Source organism: Myotis yumanensis, unplaced genomic scaffold (assembly GCF_028538775.1).
Source record: "Myotis yumanensis isolate MYYU_CA2020_CCGP unplaced genomic scaffold, mMyoYum1.0.hap1 SCAF_7, whole genome shotgun sequence".
Lineage (NCBI taxonomy): Eukaryota > Metazoa > Chordata > Mammalia > Chiroptera > Vespertilionidae > Myotis > Myotis yumanensis.
The window spans coordinates 87,866,241-87,888,262 of NW_027223758.1; the positions used below are offsets into that span (position 1 = coordinate 87,866,241).

General features: G+C 50.7%; 1 protein-coding gene across 1 annotated transcript in view; it reads right to left on the bottom strand.

Moving 5' to 3' along the window:
• Window positions 1–2,932: 2,932 nt before the first annotated feature.
• Window positions 2,933–22,022, bottom strand: part of ASXL3 (ASXL transcriptional regulator 3) — a 167,700-nt gene continuing 148,610 nt past the window's right edge. Inside the window, 5 exon segments of the mRNA XM_070421632.1 lie at window positions 2,933–3,626; window positions 3,628–6,656; window positions 9,346–11,305; window positions 16,315–16,420; window positions 18,853–18,949. Coding sequence (XP_070277733.1) covers window positions 2,933–3,626; window positions 3,628–6,656; window positions 9,346–11,305; window positions 16,315–16,420; window positions 18,853–18,949 — 5,886 coding nt within the window.

Consider the following 22,022-nt stretch of genomic DNA (forward strand, 5'->3'; position numbering starts at 1 on the left):
CTGTTTCAGGGTTAAGCAGAATCGTGTAGATTGTGAATCACGAGGAAAAAGTTGCTCAGAAAAATGTCGGCCCTTCAGCCTTCTGGAGTCCCTTGGATCGTCAAGGACACTTTAAACATGAGGTGGCCAACCTCTGCAGAGCTGGAAGCCGGAGGCACTGGTGCCGCCTGCAGGGTCTACGATAACTTCCCCCCGACTTGAATATCTAGTCGTTGTAAAGGAGTGAAGAGAATGGACCAATGGTGACATGACCCACCCCTTTGTATGTGTTGGCACACACAGCATTTTCCTTTGAATTTTAAGGCATTGTTACAATACTTGCTCTTAAAGCCCACACATGGAGCTCTGACATCCTCTGGGCCTAGGGCTCTCTGGTGGCCAACTGATCGCCCAGGATCAGGTGTCAAAGGGCGCGGACCAGGCTACTGCCATGCAATGTCCGGCCCGAGACACGATAGGACAACGTGTGCACCCTGTCCAAGGCCCACGCAGATGCCCTGCCCGTCTCTGAAAGGGGGGCACAGGGAGGAGAGAGTCAGGAGATACCCCTTTCACTGTATCTTCTGTGATGTGAGTAAAGACCAGGAAGCGAACATTGAAATCAGAGCCCCCTTTCCAACGATGGTTCCACCACGGGGAAAGGTGGTGCCAGAAGAGCCAACGGAAAACCCTCAAACCCTCGCCGTAACGGCTCCTCTACAGGAAATGTGCCGCCCACCTCCCATCACTGACCACGTCTTTCTCCACCTGCATCGGGTTAGTACTAACGGACAATGTCCCTTTCCTATCTGCACCTGAACTGAGACAAACACCACAAACGAAAGGAAAGGTGGGTAGTGACCTGCAAACATGGGCGGAAAGTGTCCACAGCTGGGGAGCCAACTACATACGTGACAGACTCGGATGGGAGGCCCTCTCCTTCCCGAGACACGCAGAGAAACGGCCCCGCGGAGAAGCGGCCACCTGGCCCAGAGGAAGGAAATGAGCGCACCCCCAGCTCCACGCTACTCGACTGGCTGCGGCCGCTGGGCATTTGCACCGTGGAAAAGGGACACCGCACCCCCAGGCACGCCACGCACACGCACACTCACCGCACCCCCAGGCACGCCACGCACACGCACACTCACCGCACCCCCAGGCACGCCACGCACACGCACACTCACTGCACCCCCAGGCACGCCACGCACAAGCACACTCACCGCACCCCCAGGCACGCCACGCTCTCACACTCACCGCACCCCCAGGCACGCCACGCACACGCACTCACCGCACCCCCAGGCATGCCACACACATGCACACTCACCGCACCCCCAGGCATGCCACGCACACGCACACTCACCGCACCCCCAGGCACGCCACGCTCTCACACTCACCGCACCCCCAGGCACGCCACGCACACGCACACTCACCGCACCCCCAGGCACGCCACGCACACGCACACGCACACTCACCGCACCCCCAGGCACGCCACGCACACGCACACTCACCGCACCCCCAGGCACGCCACGCACTCACACTCACCGCACCCCCAGGCACGCCACGCACACGCACTCACCGCACCCCCAGGCATGCCACGCACACGCACACTCACCGCACCCCCAGGCATGCCACGCACACGCACACTCACTGCACCCCCAGGCACGCCACGCACACGCACACTCACCGCACCCCCAGGCACGCCACGCACACGCACACTCACCGCACCCCCAGGCACGCCACGCTCTCACACTCACCGCACCCCCAGGCACGCCACGCACACGCACTCACCGCACCCCCAGGCATGCCACACACATGCACACTCACCGCACCCCCAGGCATGCCACGCACACGCACACTCACCGCACCCCCAGGCACGCCACGCTCTCACACTCACCGCACCCCCAGGCACGCCACGCACACGCACACTCACCGCACCCCCAGGCACGCCACGCACACGCACACTCACCGCACCCCCAGGCACGCCACGCACACGCACACTCACCGCACCCCCAGGCACGCCACGCACACGCACACTCACTGCACCCCCAGGCACGCCACGCACACACACACGCACACTCACTGCACCCCCAGGCACGCCACGCACACACACACGCACACTCACTGCACCCCCAGGCACGCCACGCACACGCACACTCACTGCACCCCCAGGCACGCCACGCACACGCACACTCACCGCACCCCCAGGCACGCCACGCACATGCACACTCACCGCACCCCCAGGCATGCCACGCACACGCACACTCACCGCACCCCCAGGCATGCCACGCACATGCACACTCACCGCACCCCCAGGCATGCCACGCTCTCACGCTCACTGCACCCCCAGGCACGCCACGCACACGCACACTCACCGCACCCCCAGGCACGCCACGCACATGCACACTCACCGCACCCCCAGGCATGCCACGCACATGCACACTTGCTGCACCCCCAGGCATGCCACGCACATGCACACTCACTGCACCCCCAGGCATGCCACGCTCTCACGCTCACTGCACCCCCAGGCACGCCACACACAGGCTCTCACCGAACCACCAGGCATGACACGCACTCACGCTCACTGCACCCCCAGGCATGCCATGCACACACACATGCACACTCACCGCACCCCCAGACATGCCATGCACTCACGCTCACTGCACCCCCAGGCACGCCACACACACACACACACATACACATGCACGCTCACTGCGCCACCATGCACACTGCACTCGTGCTCACCGCACCAGCAGGCACGCCACACTCGTGCTCACCGCACCACCAGGCACACCGCACTCGTGCTCATCGCACCACCAGACATGCTACCCACAGGCTCTCACTGCACCCCCAGGCATGCCACACACACACACACACGCACTCACCGCACCCCCAGGCACGCCATGCACACACACATACACATGCATGCTCACCCTGCCACCATGCACACACATGCTCACCGCACCACCAGGCACGCCACGCAGAGCTTGGAGGGCCCTATGCAGTCGTCGTGGCAGAAGGCCCCGCAGCCCTTGCACACGATCATGGCTTTCAGGCGGCAGGAGCACTTGAGCTCCAGCTCCTCGGCGCTGCTGCTGTCGGCGAAGTTCTGCGCGGGCATCGGGGCGCCCTGGCCGGGCAGGCCCGCGGCGGCGGCGGCGGCGGCACCAGGGCCGCTGCCCAACATCCCGATGGACTTCTCGATGGCAGAGGCCGCCCGCTTGAAGCTCGTGCTGCCGAAGTGTATGGCTGGGTAGTTTCCGCAGAGCGGCGGCGGCGGCGGCGGCGGCGCCGGCATCTTCTGCGCAGCTAATGGGGGGAAAGGCTTTTGTGGCTCAGAAAGCAAATAGGGAGAGAAGTCTGCGTTTTTCAGCGCGAACGCTTTCAGCTGTTCTTTCATCTCGTTCTGGTCGTAGGGAACCTGCTTCAGGCCCAGTTCACAGCTGCTGCCTAGGCCTTCCTCGAAGGAGACCGGCTCGGATTTGATATTGCTACAGAGGCCCGTGGCCGGCGGCCAGCCCAGGCGCTTGGTGGTCTCCGCGGCCACGGGAGGCTGTTTCTGCTCGGCTGGGGCTTCCGCGTGAGGAACAGGTGGAGGTAGTGGAGGTGGTGGGGGCGGCGGCGGGGGCAGGGCCAAGGGCGGCGGGGGGCGGCGGCGGGAGCACCAGTGCTTTGCTGGGCATGGCGTGCGCGGCCGCCCCCACGTCATCGCCCTCTTTAATGGGCACGCTGGGGGACAGCATGTTGGCCAACCTCAGCTGGTGGGGTGCCGGGGCAAGGCCCGCCTCCCCCAGTCCCTTTTGTTCCAGATGCTGATTGAAGGCGAAGGCGCTGCAGCCCGCGGGGGCCTTGGTGGCGGCCGGCAGCAGGCCCGCAGGGGGCATAGGGCCCCTGGCCACCACGGGCATTTGGTAGAACTGCTGTCGGTGCGAGGCGCCCGGGTCAGGATGGGGATGGAAGCCGCCGTTCTTGTCGGCGTGGAACAGGCTCTGCTGGAAGCTGCAGGCGGGCAGCAGCCGCTTCTGCTGCTTGACGTCGGGGCCGGGGGCCGCCCTGGCCGGCGGGGCCTGCTTGCCCAGCCACTCCTGCGGGAAGGGCTGCCTGGGGCCCAGCGGGGCCAGGCCGGGGCCCAGGACGCAGGGCAGGGCCTTGACCTCTGGCTCCACCAGCAACCTCCCTGGCTCGCATTTGACTTGAGCGTGCTCCCCCGCCGTCCTGGCCGCTCTCTTTTTGGGGTGGTTCTCCCGCTTTCGCATGTGGAGCGGCGCGAGGGTCCCCGCCAGGTAGCCCTTCCCGTCGGGGTTCGGGGAGCTGGAGGGCATTTCCACGACGCTCCTCTCCGCGGCGGCTTTCCCCGCTGAGGTAGGTTGAAGGGGCGCCGGGAGCCTGTTGATTTCCAGCTTGGCTCCCAGCCGGGGCTGCGGCAACACTTTCTCCAGAGGCAGGTTGCCCTGCAGGAGCTGGGTCACCAGTGGGTTGTTCGCCTCCACGGACGACAGACGGCAGCTCGAGCTGCCTGCGTTGGGCGCTCTTTTCAGGTTGTCCGCAGCCAAGGACGCCGCCTCCTCCCCGGGGCCCGAGGTGGGGACCTTCCTGTTCTGCGTCTGCTGCACCCCCGGGGCTGCCTCCGTGGCCGGAGGGGGGCGCTCGGGGCAGGGGAGGTCCCCAGTGTCCACTCGGAAGCCCCTGTCCGCTCTGTCCACTGCCTGGGGCTCGGGCTTCGGGGGGAGAGGGACCCCCGGCAGGAGGCTCCTGGGGTGGAGCTCCGCCACGTGCGAGTAGCCGGCGCGCTCGGCTTTGACGGCCTTGGCACAGCCCAGCTCTGGACGCTCCTTCTGTCTGCCCGGCCCTGAGTGGCTGCCCGGCGGCCCCGTGCTCCTCACGGCCTCCTCCTTCCAGCTCAGCCGGCCGCCTGCGGCGTACGGGCCGCCACCGGTTGTGTCAGCTTCACTTTTGAAAGTGGCCGGGCCACGGGCCTGCTCAGCAAAGCTGTTGCCAGGAGCCGTCGCCTCGTGTAGTGTCTCGGGAAGGACCAGGGGCGCCTCCCGGAGGCCTGGGCAGGGGGCCTGCGTCGGTTTGCTGTCTGGTTTGGCTGCAGACCCGGCGATGACACTGGGCCCGGGATCGATGCTTTCGGTGGCGGCCGGCTCTGGCCTGCTGATCACGGACACCTGGGGGCAGGCCACGGGCTGCAGGGCCACCTCTGTCCTCCCCGACCTGCCCTGGGCGTCCGCGCCCGCCTCTGCGCTGGCCACGGCCACGGCCAGGGACACTGCGGAGGCCAGGGTGGCGCTGTGATCCACGATGACCTTGCAGGGGATCGACCTGTTGATGGCTGCCGGGGCGAAGGCCGCCGGGTGCTGGCCTTTCCCACAGTTCTCTGCCCTGTTCCGAGGCCCTGAAGTTTTGTCCACGCTCTCGGCACTGAACTTGGGGGCACAGTCGTAAGAGCTGATGGTCAACATGCCTCCAGTAAACACGGCGATGGGCGGGCGGGCCACCAGAGGGTCCGTGACGGCTCCCGCGTCCCTGCAGCCGAGGGCCGCTCGCCCCGGGGTCCCCGTGGGCACGGCCTGCTCGTCACCCCCCGGCCCGGCTCTCTTCTCGGGAGGGAACCTGGCGCTCATTCCCGGTGAGGCAACCAGGACAGAAGTCGTGGCGAGGTGGTTTGGCAAGTTCTTTGCAATGGAGAGGGTTGGCACAGAGGGGTACTGCCCGGAGACCACGCCGCCCGCGCCGCTGCTGGACGTGAGCGCCTGCGTGTCATCCACGGAGCCCGCTGTGCTGGGGCCCTTGGGGGCGGCAGGGAGGGGCGAGCTCTCGGCGCATTTTGGTACAACGGCTATGCACGGGACATCCGCGCCCTGGATGGTGGTGAGCACGCTTAGACTGCAGGCAGCAATGGTAGTGTTTGCACTATCGACAGACACGAGGACGGAGGGCTGATCGACGGGACTCACAAAGGGATGCTCTTTAATTGCTCCCGACACAGCCGCGCTGCAGACTGACACGGGGACCGCACTTGTACCGAACAGCATGGGTACATCGCTGTTTTCCGAAGAGGTAGAGGAAACCGTCTTCTCAGACACATGGGACGCGGGTACACGTTCCTCAGGACCATGCACGGCTACGTCCGTGGCCGCGTCTGGGGGTTTGGTGGGTGGGAGAGGCGGCTGGAGGGCAGGGGTGGCCTCCCGGAGGGGCGTGGGCTTGCTGCTGGGTGACCTGCAGTTGGGATTGGCAATGATGACACCGGTTGAACCTTCGAGTTTGGCCTCGGGGGCGGGAGGGACCTCTAAGCTGGGAGGGCCTTCCTTGCAGCCAAGCGGAGGCAGCCGGGCCTCCTTCGCGCTCTGGAAGAGGTGCGCTCGGGCTTGGTGCTTTGCGAAGAGCTTCGCCTTCGTCTGCTCCTTGATGTGCGCCAGGGTTCTGGCCTTGCCACCCTCTCCCGGGCCGCCCATGGCCCCCGAGACGATGCTCGCCGCGGCGGCTACCGCTGCGGCCGCTGCTGCCTCTCGCTGAGCCCTTGCCTGCTGGGCCCGAGCCTTGATATCCGCCAGGGTCCTGGCCCCCGTGTTCCTGCCTCCACCCACGGATGTGCTGGGGGAGGCTCGAGACTCTGGCTTGGAGACTGGCTGGCTCTTGATGATGAACGGCGGCCCGATCTTGGAAAGCTGGATCTACAAGGAGGGAGAGTGGAAAGATAAGGTTGGTCCGTGGTCACAGAGGAGACGCATGGCACATAACAGGAGCTGCATTTTCTCATAATGTGGCACCGATGGGCCTTTAGGGTACCAAGGGACATGACATGCAGCCTGGATGTGAGAATTAAACATTTTAATTTCTGTTTTTACGCTATGAAAACATCAACCTGGTGACTTCATGTGCAATGGAAATGAAGCATCTTCCTAATGCCTCATATAGATGGAAACCAAGTCCAGGCCTGTTAAAATGAGGTTAGCTGAAAGACAGTGAGGTTAGCTAAGAGAGATATTTAGCTTTTAAATGATCTTCCTTGCTGGCATGAAAATCTGGGACCCTAACTCTACTTGAGTTTATCTGTCTTAATTACATACACACACCTCTAGTTAGGGGTCAGCAGACGAATTCTCATCCTGACTTTATTCAGAGGGACGTTGTGATGCTACGCAAATCACTGTGTCCTTCAGTGTCTCCAATACCCTCCCTGAGCCAGAGACCCTAGTTGTGTATCCTTGTTTTTATGCAACCTTGTATCGCAGCGCCTGCAGCTTTATACATAGGTAATAAGCACACACAAAAAGTCTGTGAACTCAGGTGTAAAGTGAGACTAGTTACTTCCGGTCCAGTTCCTTCAGAGGACTGTTAGAAAGATGGAACTCTGGTTTTCCGCCTCTAAAAGGAAGTATGAGTCAGGCAGTTTCTTCTGATCCTGGTAATCTACAGTTTGCTGAATTTTGTCAATGTCCCAACCCACACTGTTCACCTACTCATGCTAATGAAGAGACACAGTCATGGCCAATCAGGAGGCACAAGACCTAACAACCCACACTCCATAGCAATGCCTGTGATTCTCTAGTCACGAAGAACATCCTTAGATCATAGACTGGTATAGCTAGAAGGGACCTAGCTAAGGTCTCATTTTACTCTGGAAAAATCTGGAGGTAATGTAGATCGCCATGCCATTGGGCCATCTAGCACTGAGCCTCAGGGAGAGCCTTTGGGCTCCCCATTCAGAGCTGTTGACATGCCCTATGTGTCCTCTTCCCACTTCTCACCCCCCGCCCCCCCCGGAAAAAGCTTTCATAGAAAACATCTCTCTTCTTAACAACTGTATATTCACATTATAAACACCTGACACATACTAGTACTACAGGATCATGTCACTTTGGAATTAGGCTGTGGGAGGCTGGCAGATGGAATTATCTTCCTGAGCTACCTCATTTCTCATTTTCAAACCTGTGATGTCTCTCTTCTGATTCAAACGCTCCAAAGTGAAGGTCAATTCAGAGAGGGGATTCAGTGTTTCCTTTTCAAGATTTCCCTTAGTTTAAGAAATTTAGAACATTAAAAAAATTAAGCCTAATTAAGTCTTAAGACCTCAAGACCAAACAAACACCAAGTACACTTGTAGTATCTACCTATTTATCTATCTTTACATAAAGTGTGTATCACTTTGAAAATAAGTTTTTGGCAAAAAAAAAAAAAAAGAATACGTTTAAGAAGATTTCTAATGAAAAGCATGCTAGTATTTTTCTTTCCACTGCTTCATAAATTAAAACACATAGCAGTGTTTTATATTCATCTTTTACATCTCCAGAATCTCATTTACTAGGGACTGCTTTATTAAACAATAACTACAGCCACACTCTTAAAAGCCAACTTGATGGAGATCATATAAAAAGGTGGCAGAGCACAGCAAATAAAAGAAATTAAGAAAAGCAAAGCTTGAGTGTGTTTATGATTCTAGACCAATCCTATGTGGAATAATCCATTTTATTGTGGAGCAATATAAATGGACTCAAATAAAAGCACGGCATAAGTTTAAATTATAGTGGGTAGAATTTTTTTTTTTTTATTAAACAGACTTTCTATGAATTACACTTAATTTTCAGTTTATCAGGAAGAGCCAATTTATATAAAAGGTTTGTTTTCCAAGAGTTAAAATCTACTGGGATCAAAAGAAAATATTTACATAGAAATGTTTGTCCACAGGCTTTATGTTTTGTGTGAAGTTAAATACCTCGTTCACTAGCTCAGAAGGAGAAAAAAAAAAGGATTTGGATGCCTATATATCCACAGCATTTCCCTTCAGGGTTCGCAAAGCAATTTCATTGATTTGTTGAAGGAAATTTAATGAGGCTCTTCCAAAAGCCAGGTCCCTCTCTGCTAGGCAATGGTGGTGTTCAATGTTTGTTGGAAAATGAATGAAGGGATAACAAGTACCTTCATCTCTTTAGTGCATGCCTCGAATTCCTGACTTCTTTCTCTAGTTCTTCTGAACTTTTAAAGGCCAAGGAATTAGCTTTCAAGTTTTCCCAAGTTTATTTAGTGCAATGCTCTGTCCTACACCCTGGAGTCCCCAAAAGACCCTGCATCTCAGTGGCCTGTGGTCAAGTCCAGGCCCCGTTCTGCCTCCCCACTTCGTTTCCCTTAAATGCTGAGGTCTAAATACATACATGCATCTAAACTTCTATTAGCTCAACGCACAGTCTTAAAAAGGATCCCTTAATATTAGACTGGCGCCGGGAGTGTTCGATTATCAACTGCTACATAAAACCCAGAGGGAGCAAGATCTCATTAATTTCTGGAAAATTCAGTATCTAAGTCGGAAAGGCCTATGCATGGACGTGGCTTTTCCCTTTTCTTCATTCTTATAAAACGCCCTACCTTGAGAGGAGGGACTCTGGGTTCCTCTCGGGGAGGCTGCTGCTCCTTCTCAGCGGGGCTGCCAGATGACGCGTTCCGGGTGGATGGATCATCTTCGATCCTCGCTCTCTTCTCCTTGCAGATGCCAAAGCTGTGCTGCTCTGCGGTCTTCCTCTTCGCTATCTCGGATTCTCTGCTTTCGTTCCTTCCGCCGTCAGGTGACTTGGAGGGCTCTGACAGCTTGGAAGGATACGGGGTCTCCAACCGGTTCTGCGAACTTCCTTGCTTATGTGTTTTACTTCTGGAGGCTTCTGGAAATGAAGCTTTCTCCCCCGGGGAGACATACTGCTGGTCCTGTGACTGAGCTGCTGGAAGCTCACTTCCTTTACTCTCTGTCTCCTCAGAAAAGACAGGCAGTTCCAATGGTGAGGACACCCCTTTCTTTTCTGTTCTCGGCAGCACATTAGGATTTTTCCCTTTGATGATTTCTGCAGAAGGAAGTTCTGGAATCGGAGCAGGATAGGGCTTCTCTGTGTCAACATGTGATTGACAAGGCTGCTGAGTCGGGGGCTGGCTGTGGAGTTCTTTGGACGGAAATGCTTCGGGAGCGATGGGAGGAGGGCCCAGGTGGAGGGGCTCCGGAGTACTGGACAGAGTCTTCTGCTGAGAGAGAAGGCTCTCTCCCAGGGGCTTGGCAGGGGCGGGGCCTTCATCGTTCTGCGGAGAGAGTGGTTCTTCAGATACAGAAGGGGACTTTCTTTGTTGATGCACCGCTCTTTCATTCAGGGAAGAGTTGGAAACTGGAGATGTTTCTGGAGGAAGTGGCAAACTGGATGCGAAAGCGGTCTCGGCTGTGAGAAGCATGGAAGACACGGAAGACGTTTCTGATGTCAGCGGTAAGTCGGACATGGGCGATGCTTCCGACGTTAAAGGTAAATTGGACACGGGGGATGCTTCTGAGGTTAAAGGTAAATTGGACATGAGGGACGCTTCCGATATTTCAGGTGAAGTGGACACGGGCGATATTTCTGATATCAGAGATGCGTGAAGGTTTCCATCGGAGGGCTTCCTCTGGTTGTATTTGTCTGCATGTTCAGTGCTGGATACCTCAGAACAAAACGTCGTCTCCAGAGAGGCTGGAGTGCATGATTCTTCTGAAGTAGACTGGGTTTCCCCTCCGGGGGATGGCGTGCTGGTACAGGCCCCCTCTGGGCTCTCAGAGGAGAAGGAGGTCTCAGAGATGCAAGCGTTTTCAGAAAGCTGTTCCTCAGGATCGCTCTGTAGCTCCATATCCACAGCGATCCCTCCCTTCGGAAACTGGCCTTCTAAAGGAGATGACCCTGTTTTCATTTTTGGAGTATTGGTCTCTGTGTCAGTTTCTGGCTCCTTATGTTCTGTGTCGTTGAGGTGAGTCACAGAAGAAGTGGAAGGAATGAGAGAGTCACAGACTTCCAGCTGCTCGATAACCACGGACATTTCTTCCTGGGGAGATTCGGATTTCTCTTCCACCCTCAGTTCAACATGAGGCACAGTCTCTAAAACATCGTTCATTATAACACACGATTCCAAGTTTTCTTCAGGAATTGCTATCTGGGGCTCTTCATGAGCACTGCCTGGAATTTCAGACTCCTCCAAAAATTCAGGTATTGCCTTAAGATTTTCATCCTGGCACTCACAGATACTTGTTTCTACCTCTTCTGCAATTTCCTCCTGAATCACAGATTCTTCAGGGATCAAGATATCCTCTGGTTCCGACTCTGCCATCCCCTCTTTTCCTACATCTGCCATAGGGCAGAGCCCAGCACAGAACTCAGGCTCTGCAGAAGTTGGACTTTTCATGATTTTTGGCTGTTGTTCTTCCGAGGGAGCCTGTGAAGAAAGACCTGGAAGACTCGAGCTCCCACATGAAGAACTACTTTCAGCTCCGTCACTGTTTGGTCCAGCCGTGAGCTTTGTAGATTCCTCTCTTGACATGCCCAACCTGCACAGAAATTAGAAACATTGTTGTTCAACCACAAAATGCAAAAGGTACAGTTCGATCTCTCACAAATGTAGTATTTAATAAAAGCAAATGCATCAAATGAACTTTATAATCACTAAGTAATATGCTCAATTTATATAAATTAGTTCATAATGTCTTGGTTTTTCTACTTTATAATCATAACTATTTCTGGTTAAGAAAGATATAGATTTTTATTCTGTAAGCAAAGAGATATGAATCTTACCAACTGTTTGTAAAAGGAATAAGAAAATTACAGACTACAAAAGATTAGGAAATATGGTCAGAAAAGCAAAAAATGTATAAGTTCTAAGATTTTTTAAGTCATAAAGTAGAAATCTGTCACTATAGTAGAAAAATAACAGCCTTCAAAGGATGCACCATAACCAAATAATTAAGATCCATGGAAGATGGGTATGTTGTAAAATCTTGACACTGAAATGACTTCCAAAGATTAAGTTCTCTTAAACCAATTAAAGAGCTGTTGTTCAATCACCTTATTTTAGAATCTAAGCATCTAACCTAAGACAACATGGAAATTTCACTAAAGAATAACAAACATATTTGGGATCATCAGAGTAGATTCTGCTAGGTTACATTTGTGTGAGGCAAGACGAATTCTTTTGTGTAAAAATATTCCATAAAAAAGATTAGAAATAATCCAGCCTAATGTTCAGATCATAAGGCAAAGTTAATCAGGATTACAATCAAAGATACTGAGAATCACTGTTTCCTGTCAGACGGAGCTACCAGATCAGCATCAGGGGCAAGGGAACAGGATGATCTAAGTGCATTACATTAGAGCACTAGGGGCAATTACAGAGATAAGCGGGAGAGAGAACACCTCCAGAGCAAGAAACATGGCTGAAATAGAGCTCTAATAATATCAATGCGGGAAAATACCTCCGAGAAATCTTCAACCTTTTACTTAAATTACATCCTCAAAATGAAAGGGAAAAAAGCTGAATACACTTTGTGGGTGTTTGATCACTGACTTCTTCACTAAAACATTCTGAAAAGAAGAAAGAAGATGCTGCTTTCATAATTAGTCTCTTTTCTTTCAACTTTCCCTAAGATGGGTTCAAACCAAGCTATCATTTATAACTATACTATACTGAGAGGAACAGAATAGCTACATTACAGACAAATTTTAAAGCAGAATTATCAGCTAGAAATAAGGTCTTTGGGGGCTAGGTCAAGCAGGGATACCAGGCTAGATACGAAATTAAGTGTAGAACATACAGAATCTATCCACTAGCAGCCAAATTTCTGCTAGTTGGTTACTGACAATGTTATTAAATATATTTAATGTTAATACACACACACACACACACACACACACACACACACACACACACATATATACTAGAGGCCCAGTGCGTGAAATTTGTGTACTGGGGGCGGGGGGGGGTGTTCCTCAGCCCAGCCTGCACCCTTCCAATCTGGGACCCCTTGGGGGATGTCCAACTGCCGGTTTAAACTGGCAGTCGAACATCCCGCTCACAATCCGGGACTGCTGGCTCCCAACTGCTCGCCTGCCTGCCTACCTGCCTGATTGCCCCTAAGTGCTTCTGCCTGCCAGCCTGATCACTCCCTAACCATTCCTCTGCCAGCCTGTTCGACGCCTAACTGCTCCCCTGCCAGACAGATCACTCCCAACTGCCCTCCCCTGCCGGCCTAGTTGCCCCTAACTGCCCTCCCCTGCCATTCTGGTTGCCCCCAACTGCCCTCCATTGCCGGCCTGGTCACCCCCAACTGCCCTCCCCTACAGGCGTGGTCCCCCCCCAACTGCCTTCCCTCCCCTGTAGGCCTGTTCACCCCCAACTGCCCTCCCCTGCTGGCCTGGTCACCCCTAACTGCCTTCCCATGCTGGCCTGATCGCTCACAACTGCCCTCCCCTGCCAGCCATCTTGTGGTGGCCATCTTTTGACCACTCGAAGGTGGCCATCTTTGACCACATGGGGGCAGCCATCTTTTGTGAGGGCATGGCAGTTAATTAGCATATCCCCTCCTTATTGGCTGTGGGCACACCATCTTTGCGATGGAGTGAGGGTCAATTAGCATATTCCCTCTTTATTAGATAGGATGTATGCATATGATATATAGGGTGTCCCAAAAATGTATACACATTTTGAATAATTATGAATTCCAATGGGTTAAATCTGGAAAGAAAAAAAATATTAACTGAGTTATCAGAAAAAAAGTGTGTATACACTTACAAATCATATAGAAATCATATAGGTCATATAGAAATCATATAAATCATATAGAAAACAGCACTGTGTGAAATATGCCCATATCAACATTTAATTTTCCTGGGAAAATAGATTTAAGATGGCATAAGGCATAGAAAGAAGAGGCTTAGAGCACAGCACATAACCACACAAAGGAAACCCCGCCCTCAGAAATCTAAACTGCAAATCAGACCAACTCTTACAATTCTGAGTTAGCATACATGTGGGTGATTTCTAAGTAACTAAAATATGCCACAGTACTATATCACAAGCAGAGTAAGCCAATAAGAACCATCATAAAGACCTCAAACAAAGAGAAAAAAATGAAATCAGACAGATTTAACTAGAAGTGAAATTGGATAGCAACACTGTGGGAGAAACTCTGAGCAATGAAAAGGCACATGGTGTCAGTCAAGGGAAAGTGTGTGATACTAGGGAAAATCCCTCACATATTGGGAAAATGTGGGCAATCTAAAAGTAACAAAACTAGAAGGGCAGTCAATGAAATGTCCAGAATATATCTGTCATCCGATATGAAATCAAAGACAGGAAAAAGCAAGCAAGAAGTCCAGTACCTTTAAGAGACAGAAACTCTATGGAAAACTATAGCAAGAAAGCGGTTAAGTGAAAAAGAACTGTTTGTATTTGGAGCTCAGGAGTGGAGATGGGAGCCTTACTTACAGATTGTAGCTGTCGCCCTCTGGGGCAGGGACCTTTAGCCGGATCAACCTATGGGAGTCTGTGAAACACCCAATGCCATGTAAAAAAATGTATGTGGCTCAGCTGGTGTGGCTCAGTGCTTCAGCGTCAACCCATGAACCAGGAGGTCACGGTTCGATTCCTGGTCAGGGCACATGCCCCGGTTGTGGGCTCTATCCCCAATGGGGGTCTTACAGGAGGCAGCTGATCCATGATTCTCTCTCATCATTGATGTTTCTACCTCTCTCTCCCTCTCCCTTCCTCTCTGAAATCAATAAAAGTATATTTTTAAAAAATGTATGTGTATGAATTTTTCTGAGAAGAACTTGTAGCATTAAGACCCTGAGCAAACGACTTCGCCAGGCCTTATAAATCAGGTAAAATTAAGTTTCACTGTCCCTCCATTTTGGACACCGTTTTTAAAATATAAGGATAATAATGATATCCACCTTACAGGATTTGTTGGGAGAATTACGTCAAGTAACATTAGCAAAACTCTTAGAAACATGTCAGGCCAGAGTATGCACAACGATTATTTGTTGGAGGAAGGAAAGCTACATGGACTCTGGAATGTAGGCCTTCTGAGGGCAGAGCCAGGACGCTCCCAGATGACTGTACCTCCGGCATCTCGGACGGTGTGTGACACTGAGGAGATGTTGGATAAATGTTGGGTTCATGAAAGAGTAGGCCCAACACCAATAATAATTCAGGACTAGTGTGTTGGAGGTAAGTGCCTCAGTTATGCTTCTGCCGTCACAGAAAAGCGTGCCCCCAACGTTCCCTTTGTCAGACGAGGGTGCTGAGGGCGGGCTCCACTCCTGGACATGCCCAATCCATATGTCTGGGGTGGGTTCTGGAAACCTATACCTATTTTTCAAAGCTCTGATGAGGATCGGATATGGCCAGCCTTGAGTAACACTGCCAGTGACTATCTAGGAAGGCACAGACCTAGCCTGCCATATTTTTGTTTTTGAAAAAAAGATGGTAATGATCTTCTTTTACTTTTGCTTAAATACGTTTACGTATCCAAGGTCCTAGGACAGCCCCTGAAAACAAGCCTTCCTACTCCAGAGCACTGCCTTGGGGCAAGTCACCAAAGGGTAAGGAGGCGTCTGGCATGCGATTCCTTTCTGTGAAGAACACCCGCCCATGTGACATTCCTTCTGATACTTTTTCCTCATTTACGAGGGCAGCAGGGTGGGAGGCAAGGTGGGTTGTGAAATGAGTCCAAAGGTACAGGTTTTGTTACCTACACGACCTCAGTATCTTTTACACAAAATAACTCTCAGACATTAATCTAAGCATTACTCATGTACGTGGAAGTTAAAGCTCAAATTCCTCTACTTAGGAGGGTCTCAAGTTACTGTCAGTGTCAGCTTCTTAATCCCTCCTCCTCCTAGGGATGGGATGGTCTCTGAGATGCTGATTCTGCTCATGTAGAATAGGTACGTCCCTCTAACCATGAAGCAATGGAGAAATACTTTCAATTTAGTTCCGTCACTACCACGCTATGTGTGGCCAGTATTATTTTGAAAAGAAACACACACGATAAAAATAAAAACAGGTTGCACCCCAAGAGAAAGATGGGTAGAGTGAAGGGTAACACCTCAAGCTCTCCCTGAAATAAAGACTAAACAGACAGATATATATATATATATATACATGGTCAGTATTTTGGGGAAAATGTGGGGATTAAATATGTCTAAAACTACTTAAGTCTAAAGTATTCATTAATAAAAATAACTTGGATTAATAAAAACGGAGATTTTTACTAAAATCCAGTTAAGAAAGCCAAAATTGACTTCCATGGGATTTCATGCTGTTTTCAGTCCAAAATGAATTTTCATGGACAAGTTATAAACCCTTGAAAATGCATTTTTAATCATTTAAGTGCTGATATGCCACTATAATTTTCCCTGCAGTTTCTTACACTGAGGGACTATTGCCTTTTATCACAGGTTTATTAAGTTTTACAGCATATGAGTATGCTATGCGAAGCAGAGAATTACATTTTCATTTCCTTCTAAGAGAAATGAGAAAAAATGCTCTAGCACTTACTTTTCTCCATAAAACCTTTCAAAGAATTTTTCTTTCCAAGGTTCTGTTTTCTTTTCCTTCTCAATTTCTTGCCTTATCCGCAATTGCATTTCTGGCGTAAACTCTCCTAGAAAGAAAAGGCTTATATATTGAGTCAAAGGGGCCGCATCTCTTGCCAATAATAAAGAAAACATGTCATTAATTTGAGTAGACTTTTATGGGTGTTGAAGACTAAAAGCTGAGTGCCGGTAATATTTCTACAGCTTCTCTTTTTATGAACATCACTTCAACAGTCATTGAGGCACAGATGAACCTAAAGCATTTAGTAAATGCCCTGCATGCTCAGGGCTGGGAACGAGAGTGGACCCACTGTCCTTAATGAAGTCTGTCTGGTGAGAGAGTAGGCATGCCTTTAGCTATAATATGATGTCAAAAGCCCTTGATAGGACAAATGTACTAAAAGTATAGAAGGGAAAGCATTTAATTCTGCCTAAATCTATTAGAGAAGACCACGTATTGGAACTGATGCTTTTTAAAAAATACCTTTATTGTTGGAAGTATTACATATGTCCCCTTTCTCTCCCCATTGACCCCTTCTAGCCTGCCCCTACGCACCCCAGGCCTTCACCTCCCTATTGTCTGCGTCCATGGGTTATGCAGATATGCACACAACTTCTTTGGTTGATCTCTTCCCACCCACTCCTGCCTTCCCTCTGAGATTCCACAGTCTGTCGGAACTGATTTTGAGTTAGCTTCTCAAAGATGATCAAGCTTTCATAAAGTAATTAATGCAGAAGGCACAGAGATATGAACATGTATATTTATGTTCTTTTGAGTGGACAATTGTGAATAGAGCATAGGATGAAATGAAATAGGAAAGGCAGGCTGCCGCCAATTACCCAACGTGTATTCTAACAAGAGCTCTGAATGTTTCCTGTCAGGCACAGAGGGAGGTCCTGGTGATGGTCCATGAGGGAGAAATCTGGCCAAAGAAGCAGTTAAAAACAGGGCGAAGACATCGAAGGACTCCACCTAGGAGCCCACTGACTACCATAGAGGAGAGATGGACAGCGCAGTCAGACAGTAGCTATGGGACCAGGAAGAGGATGCTGACTCACAGCACAGTTAACACTTCCTGGCCAGATGGACCTGGGGAGATAGAAGAGGATCAAAGATGCTGTCAAGGTTTAAAGTGAGGAGCTGTGAGGAGGGTGGCGACATTAACCTTGAGAAGGCAAAAGGAATCGGAGATATTACAGGGAAGAGGAGGAGTTTAGCATTGGACTGTTGGTTTGAAGGTGGCCTGCTATCAGCTAGGGGATCCAGTAGGCACTGGGAATGGAACACCAAGGAACAAGGAAGAGGAGTGAGAGCCAGGTGTGGGCCATAGCGAGGGGAAGGAGGCTGGGTAGAGACTATGTGTAAGTTACCAAAGAAAATGTCAGGGAAGAGAATGATGGAGGCATTAACATTTACCTTCCAATGAGAGAAGAGGGGATCCGGAAAGAAGCTGAGGAACAGCGGTCAGAAAGGCAGCTTTAGGAAGAGATTTTACTTATATTATGAATGCCCACAGCAGTTGGTTTCCAGTTGGATGGGATAAAAAGCAAAGGAGAAACTGGAGAAGGAACATGAACTGTAAGGACTGAGGAGAGGAAACTGGACTTGGCTGTTAGGAAGCCGTCAGCATTTTCTAGGAGAGACTCTTTCATTGTGTACAGTGGGGCCACACCCAACCATGACAAGCTGAGTGGGTGAGGGAATAAAGTGTGGTAGGTAGCATTGATATTGTTAGTCTTTCAAGAAGACTGGTGACAAAAGGAAGGATAAGGTAAAGTGGTGGCTTCAAGAGAAGAAAGTATTAAAAGAAGATTCCTTACGCCCCAGGACATGAATCCTATATAATAAAAGAGTGATATGCAAATCAACCAAACAGCAGAATGACTTGTCGCTATGATGCACACTGACCATCAGGGGGCAGATGCTCAATGCAGGAGCTGCCCCCTGATGGTCAGTGTGCTCCACAGGGGGAGTGCCACTCAGCCAGAAGCCGGGCTGACGGCTGGAAAGCACAGTGGTCCACCTCCGCTGCAGTACTAAGGATGTCCAACTGTGGCTTAGATCCGCTCCCCGCAGGGAGCGAGCCTAAGCCATCTGTCTGACATCCCCCGAGGGTTCCCGGACTGTGAAAGGGCGCAGGCCAGGCTGAGGGATCACTCTCCCTCCCCCCGAGTGCATGAATGTCGTGCACCAGCCTCTAGTAAAATATAAAATGCATCAAACAAGTGATTAAATTTAACACTTCTCCCCAATATCTTGCTGTAGCAACATTTTTATTACGTTCCAGATAACAACATGCTTTCTTCAAAAATGTCTGATATCAAAGATGCCAAGTGTAACAAAAGCATTGGTGAAGTCCCTTGGAATAGAATGTGAATTTTTATTACATTAAAGTAGACTCCAGGGGGGGTAAAAAGACTGGAAAGCAGAGAAAGGTGAAAGCTCAGTACAGCGTGTGCACTCAGATAGGTCAAGTAGGAGCGGGAAATAGGCATTTACCTTCCGCCAGCCGCTGCTTCCATCCTTGTGCTGCATATGCAAAGAACTCATTATTTAGAGCTGATGTGCTGAGGCGTAAAACTCCATCACTTCCCATCTAGGAAATAAGCCGAAAAAACAAGATTCCATGAAGACTAATTCCAAGGCAAAGTATGCAGGAAAGAAGCAAAAACTGAGGGTGTGTGTGTGTGTGTGTGTGTGTGTGTGATAAAGAGAGAGAGAGAGAGAGATTGAGAGAGGGAGAGCACAGGTGGGAGGAAGGGAGGAAAGGAGCCCAAGGAAAGGGACCCTCCCAGTGTGAGAGGCGCACTGTTCACAGCAACTGGTACCAGGACCAAACCATCCACCCCAAGGAGACCCTACGAGGCGTTTCCGTTATGGGTGGTGAGTAAAGTGAACGGGTGCAGTTTAATCAAAACAAGTTTTACGCCCTGGCCCGTTGGGTTAAGTAGTGTCGGCCTGGGGACCAGAGGGTCGCAGGTTCAATTCCCGGTCAAGGGCATGTATCCTGCTTGCAGGTTCTATCCCCAGCCCAGTTGGGGCGTGTGCAGGAGGCAACCAGTTGATCTCCCTCCCTCTCTCCCTCTCTCTCTCTCTCTACCCCCCTCCCCCCTCACTTTCACTCTCTCTCTGACCGCCCCCCCTCACTTTCACTCTCTCTCTCTGACCGCCCCTCTCACTTTCACTCTCTCTCTGCCCCCCCCGCCTCACTTTCACTCTCTCTAAAAATCAATGGAAATATATCTTTGGGTGAGGAGTACAGTAAATAAATAATAAAATAAGTTTTCTATGTTTATTCTAATATGCCTCAGATTGTACCAAATTAAACGTCAACACGTTTCTACCTTTAGATTAGGTTTTTTAAATGAAATTTTCTACAGTGTGTGAAAAATAAAGAAATCCGGTCCGATCACTTGGATTCTTTTGCTGTCAGCGGTGTAGACAACAAAAAGTTATGAAATATGTTAAAACAAGTACACCCACACTGTCATACGTATCCCTGCACCCTGCCTTCTACTGTTATCACCTCTTCAGATGCACACGAAATCGGATAGACAACAAAGGTTAAAATATGTGCGACTACACACTACTAGCCTTTTCCTCAAATACACTAACATTTTTGAAAACACACTAACTTTTTAAAAACTCATGTATACAAGAGATTCAGGTAAGCATCACCAAACTGGATGCTTTTAACTTTCCAACTAGTTACTGCGTCTTCTCTGGGCATGGAGTCTGCTGGCTGACACAGGGGATTGAGGCTGGCTTGTCCCTGGCTGGCTTCTTATGAAGAGTGAAGATAAAACACATAAATAGGTCGGCAATGCCAGCATGAGACAGGTGGGAAGAACTTCACGCCAGAGGTGACCCTAGTACAGGGCCTGGGGAGAGGACAGACTGAGACGGGGTGGGTTTAGGGGTACAGCATATAGTAGATGGACTGTCAGAGAGTGTGAGCCGTACTGTAGATGCCGGGCATCGTGGCCAGTCAGTAACTGGACTGTATGAAGGTGAGGATGCGTATGTAAGCCTGCTACTCCAAGGCCCTGCACACAGTAGCTCCAACCCTATTTGCACAGATTTCCTCTTTCTCCCACGTGCACACATCATACATCCTAAACTCGAATTTGTCACTGTTACCTGGAAATACACTCAAAAGGTTTCTTATCCCCACGTTTCTGTTTGTCTGTGGTCTTCTCTATGCTCCATCTTTGCCCACAGACACATGATCCCTACTTTAAAATTTATCTCAAGTAATGCCTTCAGGAATGTGTCAGCTAAACCACCAAGCAGGAGCAGAGGAGAGCACTCAATCTAAAAGGAAATGCTATACTCACTACTCTAAACTGGATCATGGCCAGTCAAATCCAGAAACAGTGATACCGTGAACAAATGGGAGATCTACTGAAGGCTGCCAATCACAACTATAGCAAGGTACAGATTTGAGATCCTATGATTCTTCATCTACAAAACATTCATCTAAGTTTCGCTCTAAAGTTTCTTCATCTAAGAAACACTACAATATTGAATACCCCTGAAAAATTTCAGCACACTTTCATTCATTCATTCGCTGTTTACTCAATTATTTCATCTGTATTCAGCAGACACTACGCCACTCATGGGAACCCATGTACTGGAGCCTGTATGGGTGCTGGCAATGCAGGGACAATAAGGAAAAAGCCCCTGCCCTTGTATTTTGAATACGTTCTACATACAGCAGATGCTTCTGGTCTCTGTACATCCTTCCAGCCACCAGAGTCCAGCACAGCTGCACTGTACGGTTGTATTACCGGCCAGCATCCCACCTCTTGGTCTCACCACAGCCCCAAGATGTGAGTACATAAATGTCCCAGCCTTCCAATCTTCTGATTGGACAATTCTAGGATACTGTTCTCTGGAGTGCAGAATATGCACTGAACCAATGGATGGGGTGAAGGGGGTGAAGGGGTGAAGGGGTGAGGAGGTAAAGACACTGGAAGAGTAGTTCAGGCCCGGCTGCCATGGCTCAGTGGTTGAGTGTCAACCGATGAACCAGGAGGTCACGGTTCGATTCCCGGTCAGGGCACATGCCCGGGTTGCAGGTTCAGTCCCCAGTATGAGGCTTAGGAGGCAGCTGATCAATGATTCTCATCATTGAAGTTTCTATCTCTCTCTTCTTCTCTGAAATCAGTAACAATATATTTTTAAAAAGACTATTGCAGGAGACACTACCCATGCTCAGGCCGATGCTGGGAGATGGGGTGAACGAAAAAGGCAGCTGGGCTTGGTCAGAGGTGTGCAGGGGCTGTGATCAAGGGTGGCTAGCAAACAGTAAGGATGAGAGAGAAGATATGCCTCCAGGGAGTCTGACTTCTCCTGTGAATATTAACTCCGAATATTTGTCCTAGTGGTTTGGGAATGACGAGTAAAAGCAACTCCACTTAGGAAGATTAACGAGGAAGAGGTATTCTTATCGCACGGATTCTAAATAGACTAGAAGGTGGAAGGCACGTTCCCTCAAAAGGTCAAGGAGTTTGTTGCTGGGAAGTGCGTGTGTACAAGGAGGTGGAAAAGGTAGACTGTGCTACCCCTGAGGTAACGCATGTGCCGTCTACCCCTCCGTGGGCCATGCAAGGCCCAGCGTATCACAGGCACTCAGTAAACATTTATCGCACTGCCCTTGCTCTCTG